The 6,178-nt window shown below is 40.7% G+C and overlaps 1 protein-coding gene across 10 annotated transcripts in view; it reads left to right on the top strand.

Annotated features, from left to right (window-relative positions):
• Positions 1–765: 765 nt before the first annotated feature.
• The window catches only part of LOC110442803, a 67,836-nt gene continuing 62,423 nt past the window's right edge, over positions 766–6,178 (top strand). For all 10 annotated transcript variants that reach the window (XM_021486596.1, XM_021486597.1, XM_021486593.1 and 7 more), the window contains exons 1-3: positions 766–843; positions 939–1,008; positions 2,327–2,454. In XM_021486596.1, the coding sequence (XP_021342271.1) occupies positions 826–843; positions 939–1,008; positions 2,327–2,454 (216 nt within the window). In that variant the 5' untranslated portion in view covers positions 766–825. The remainder of the gene's footprint in view (positions 844–938; positions 1,009–2,326; positions 2,455–6,178) is intronic.

Genomic DNA, 6,178 nt, shown 5'->3' with positions numbered 1-6,178 from the left:
ATATAAACTACTATAATTTTAACCAGTATAAAAGCAAGTCAATTAATATTCACTCTACACTGCACTGTACGAGTCATGCACATTTGATGTGATTAATCCTAAAACGATCTTCAAAACTTTCGGATTTATACACTTTATACTGTGTTATAGTTGCATTAGTTATACACTGGTTTAGATAGCATCTAATTCTGTGGTATGCACAACTTCACTAGCATGACTATTACATGAGTGTCTTACCCGATGAGTTAGTCCGAATTATTCTGACGTTTAATCGACGACAGACCGATATGAAAAAAGTCGATAAAACGTCAGAATACTTATATACTGCGTCTCACATTTCGGGCACCTGTTCCTTTTATGTCCATAAATTTGCATGTGAACAGGCACTTTCAATGTTTTCAATCGTCATTAGCCGTCGATCAACTCGTATCTAAATTATTTGTTATAAAAGATGTATGGAAGATACTCAGAAGAGTCAACAAACCAGCTGTCATTTTGAGAAAAAAACACGTGCTGGGTTTGTGTACATTGCCAGAGCAACTGACAACTTCCGCACTACATACTCTATGACCTTTTCGTACAACAGTATTACTGCGCTATATTCATTTACATGATAAGAAGATCGAAATACAAAACTAATATCCCCACTAGTAGGTATAATCTACAATGGCAACTGTTAGGTCTGATGAAATGGATATGTGATAATTAGAATGAGATAAATGATGTATTAACATGAGAACTATATTTGATAGCGCCTTCCTACAAGTACGACTGTAAATTGGTCGGGGTTATTTCTCAACTTGTGTCGGTCGGAGCAATGGTGAAATGAGAATAAATGCACAGGTAAAGTCACGTTTAAGATATCAAAATATACTATAAATAATATTTGTAATATATACGTAATATCTTTGTAACTTAATTTGGTTTTCCGTTCCCAGTTGCTTCGGTCCAAGGCCAAGGGGCCGCTCCAGGCGACCGAATACTTGGACCTGTCGAACTTGGAAATAGGTAAGTTGTGCATGTTGTGCATGCTGTGAACGTATCAATATTTGATTGATTGATAGATTTTACGTCCGCTTCACTACCGAGTTCGGTTATCCAGCAGACGAAGAACAGAAAGGAAAATGAGTAGAAGGGATAAAGTATGGAATAAAAGAGTAGAGGAGGGGAATAGTATCTATAGGATCTTACAGTAGATGTAGGCCTTAATAACGACACGAGCGGTACTGTAATATTCAAGAATGTTTGAAAAGTCCCAATTTCTATGACTGTAATTTGGACAAATAAATTAGAACTAAATTCAGAGCTAGTGTTCTGGTCTGCACAACACCAGGGTCAGGAAACACGTTCCAGGAGAGCCAGAGTTTCATCTGGCACAAACAGGAATTGACAGATAATATATGTCTATACAGATATCAAAACTCTGGTGTTCAGGCCAGGGGAACCCCAGGCTAGTACAAAGACTACATGATAGAGCAAAAAGGAGAGCAAATAAATGCCAACCTGATAAAATACCAGCATGCAGCTTCCTACCATCCATCTTCGAAGGCAATTTATCCGAAGCTCAATATTGGTAGAGCAGCAGATTTTTAAGCTAAAGGTCCTGGTTTCAATCATTAATGGTGACATTGAAAAACAATGACATCTGTTGCTCCAATTATTAATTAGCTGTCTTCGTCTGAGTATAGTAGATTGGCAATTCTCTGTGAGACTAGTATATATATGTCTTACATACAAGAATATTACCTGACTGGTATCAAGGAATTAGATAAGATTGCTATCCAAGTCTGTGCTGGTACCATCTCCTTGGACATGCAGCCAGAAACTGAACACACACTACTTTCTCAAGATAGTGCTATGACAGCTGTCAGATTATTACCGATATGAGTGTTTACAAGGAGAAGTAATTAAATATATCGTGTCAGGCATGCATATCCAAATCCCAAACCTGGTCGAAATGAAGTGAGAGTAAATGATGTGTTGCAAGATCAAACCTGATAATAGGTGACTGAAACTTGTTATTATGCCTGAAGTTATGAGAGATTGTTCAAATTTTCTTTATTTGTCTCTTTATTTAACTTAAGCATCTTCCATACTGACGTTATATTAAATGTTATATGTAGCCGGCCTGGGGGAAAATGTAAACTTTCCAGCCTCCCATGTGTTTCAACGTCAGTGTTTATAAATATTCTTCTCAATATTTTATGTCTGTGTTGCATGCACTTTAATTGCAATATTCTAGATAAAACGTCTTTCCCATTTCTTGATTAGTTAATGCAGAGGATTTCTTGGTTTTGAAAATATGACTGTTTTTGTTGTGTTGCAGTTGCGATAGAAAAGTTCAGCACCTGTCCTAAGTTACACAGCCTGATATTGCGAGGCAATGACATATTTGAGGTCGCCAATCTAGAACACTGTACACAGCTCTGGAGACTTGACCTGGGAAACAACTGTGTAAGTTACATTAATATGTTGTATACCTTCATGTATATCTGAGTGAAATGTTCAAACTCAAGCTTACACAGATCATTATTGTTCATGTCTCTGACCCCTCAGCCTGAGGCTGATATGGAGGTCTCTGGCTGATAAAGCTAACAGGGTAGGATATGGAAATGGTAATATGACAACCTCTAAATACAGTCAGACAACATGGTTTGTGCTTATGATTAACACTCTTAGGCCAAGCAAATAATATCTTGTTTACCCTCAGTTTTACTTTAAGTGCCAACTCAAACCTTTTTAGTAAGTTTTCAAAGAAGCACTGTTTACCTGGAGATCACTCTCCTTTATAAACCAAATAAAATTAGAAGAAAAAAACCTTTTTACTTACTTACTAAAAATGTTACAGGAAACAATATTTTTGTTTGGCCTTGGGACTGTGTAAAAGTTATAGAGGTTGACATATAACATACATTATGAGGACATTAAGGAAGGGTCTGTACAATATGATGCCTTCTGAACCTTCTCTTGATTACATTTGTTACCTGTGAAACTATGGTCAGTAATGGGTACACAGTATAAATCCCCCTTCTAACAGCCCTGTTCTACTTACATACGAGTAGGAGGTTGTGGTTTCCTGCATAACTTTCTTACTGCTCTACCATACAGCAGCATGTATTAGGGATTGAGATATCCTATACCCCTTCTTACAACTCTGTCCTACATACACAAGTATGGGAGACTAAGATATCCTACACCCCCTTCTTACATCTCTGTCTACATATAGAGGTATGGGAGACTGAGATATCCTACACCCCTTCTTACAACTCTGTCTACATATAGAGGTATGGGAGGTTGAGATATCCTACACCCCCTTCTTACATCTCTGTCTACATACACAAGTATGGGAGACTAAGATATCCTACACCCCTTCTAACAGATCTGTCCTACATACACCGGTATGGGAGACTGAGATATCCTATACCCCCTTCTTACAGCTCTGTCCTACATACACAGGTATGGGAAATTGAAATATCCTACATTCGCTTCTGACAACTCTGTCCTACCTACACAGGTATGGTAGACTTGAGATATCCTATACCCCTTCTTACAGATCTGTCTTACATACATGGGTATGGGAAACTGAGATATCCTATACCCCTTCTTACAGCTCTGTCCTACATACACAGGTATGGGAGTTTGAGATATCCTACACCCCTTCTTACAGCTCTGTCCTACATACACGGGTATGGGAGTTTGAGATATCCTACACCCCCCTTCTTACATCTCTGTCTACATATAGAGGTATGGGAGACTGAGATATCCTACACCCCTTCTTACAGATCTGTCCTACATACACGGGTATGGGAGGTTGAGATATCCTACACCCCCTTCTTACATCTCTGTCTACATACACAAGTATGGGAGACTAAGATATCCTACACCCCTTCTTACAGATCTGTCCTACATACACGGGTATGGGAGTTTGAGATATCCTACACCCCCTTCTTACATCTCTGTCTACATAAAGAGGTATGGGGGACTGTCTACATATAGAGGTATGGGGGACTGAGATATCCTACACCCCCTTCTTACATCTCTGTCTACATATAGAGGTATGGGGGACTGAGATATCCTACACCTTACATCTCTGTCTACATACACAAGTATGGGAGACTAAGATATCCTACACCCCCTTCTTACAGATCTGTCCTACATACACTGGTATTCTGTCCTACATACACAAGTATGGGAGACTAAGATATCCTCCACCCCTTCTTACAGATCTGTCCTACATACACTGGTATGGGAGGTTGAGATATTCTACACCCCCTTCTTTCATCTATGTCTACATATAGAGGTATGGGAGACTGAGATATCCTACACCGCTTCTTACATCTCTGTCCTACATACACAAGTATGGGAGACTAAGATATCCTCCACCCCTTCTTACAGATCTGTCCTACATACACGGGTATGGGAGTTTGAGATATCCTACACCCCCTTCTTACATCTGGGGGACTGTCTACATATAGAGGTATGGGGGACTGAGATATCCCACACCCCCTTCTTACATCTCTGTCCTACATACATAAGTATGGGAGACTAAGATATCCTACACCCCTTCTAACAGATCTGTCCTACATACACCGGTATGGGGGACTGAGGTATCCTACACCCCCTTCTTACATCTCTGTCTACATACACAAGTATGGGAGACTAAGATATCCTCCACCCCTTCTTACAGATCTGTCCTACATACACTGGTATGGGAGGTTGAGATATTCTACACCCCCTTCTTTCATCTATGTCTACATATAGAGGTATGGGAGCATATAGAGGTATGGGGGACTGAGATATCCTACAACCCCTTCTTACAGATCTGTCTACATATAGAGGTATGGGAGACTGAGATATCCTACACCCCCTCTTACATCTCTGTCTACATATAGAGGTATGGGAGACTGAGATATCCTACACCCCTTCTTACAGATCTGTCCTACATACACTGGTATGGGAGGTTGAGATATCCTACACCCCCTTCTTACATCTGTGTCTACATATAGAGGTATGGGAGACTGAGATATCCTACACCCCTTCTTACATCTCTGTCTACATATAGAGGGATGGGGGACTGAGATATCCTACACCCCCTTCTTACAGATCTGTCCTACATACACGGGTATGGGAGGTTGAGATATCCTACACCCCCTTCTTACATCTGTGTCTACATATAGAGGTATGGGAGACTGAGATATCCTACACCCCTTCTTACAACTCTGTCTACATATAGAGGTATGGGGGACTGAGATATCCTACACCTTACATCTCTGTCTACATACACAAGTATGGGAGACTAAGATATCCTACACCCCTTCTAACAGATCTGTCCTACATACACCGGTATGGGGGACTGAGATATCCTACACCCCCTTCTTACAGATCTGTCCTACATACACTGGTATTCTGTCCTACATACACAAGTATGGGAGACTAAGATATCCTACACACCTTCTTACAGATCTGTCCTACATACACGGGTATGGGAGTTTGAGATATCCTACCCCCCCTTCTTACATCTCTGTCTACATATAGAGGTATGGGAGACTGAGATATCCTACACCCCTTCTTACATCTCTGTCTACATATAGAGGTATGGGAGACTGAGATATCCTACACCCCTTCTTACAACTCTGTCTACATATAGAGGTATGGGAGGTTGAGATATCCTACACCCCCTTCTTACATCTCTGTCTACATATAGAGGTATGGGGGACTGAGATATCCTACAACCCCTTCTTACAGATCTGTCTACATATAGAGGTATGGGAGACTGAGATATCCTACACCCCTTCTCACAGATCTGTCCTACATACACAAGTATGGGAGACTAAGATATCCTACACCCCTTCTTACAGATCTGTCCTACATACACGGGTATGGGAGTTTGAGATATCCTACACCCCCTTCTTACATCTCTGTCTACATAAAGAGGTATGGGGGACTGTCTACATATAGAGGTATGGGGGACTGAGATATCCTACACCCCCTTCTTACATCTCTGTCCTACATACACAAGTATGGGAGACTAAGATATCCTACACCCCTTCTAACAGATCTGTCCTACATACACCGGTATGGGGGACTGAGATATCCTACACCCCCTTCTTACATCTCTGTCTACATATAGAGGTATGGGGGACTGAGATATCCTACACCCCCTTCTTACATCTCTGTC

Source organism: Mizuhopecten yessoensis, unplaced genomic scaffold (genome assembly GCF_002113885.1).
Source record: "Mizuhopecten yessoensis strain PY_sf001 unplaced genomic scaffold, ASM211388v2 scaffold716301, whole genome shotgun sequence".
NCBI classification, from domain to species: domain Eukaryota; kingdom Metazoa; phylum Mollusca; class Bivalvia; order Pectinida; family Pectinidae; genus Mizuhopecten; species Mizuhopecten yessoensis.
Note: the sequence above shows the minus strand (reverse complement) of the source record. Positions and strands in the feature narration are given on the sequence as shown.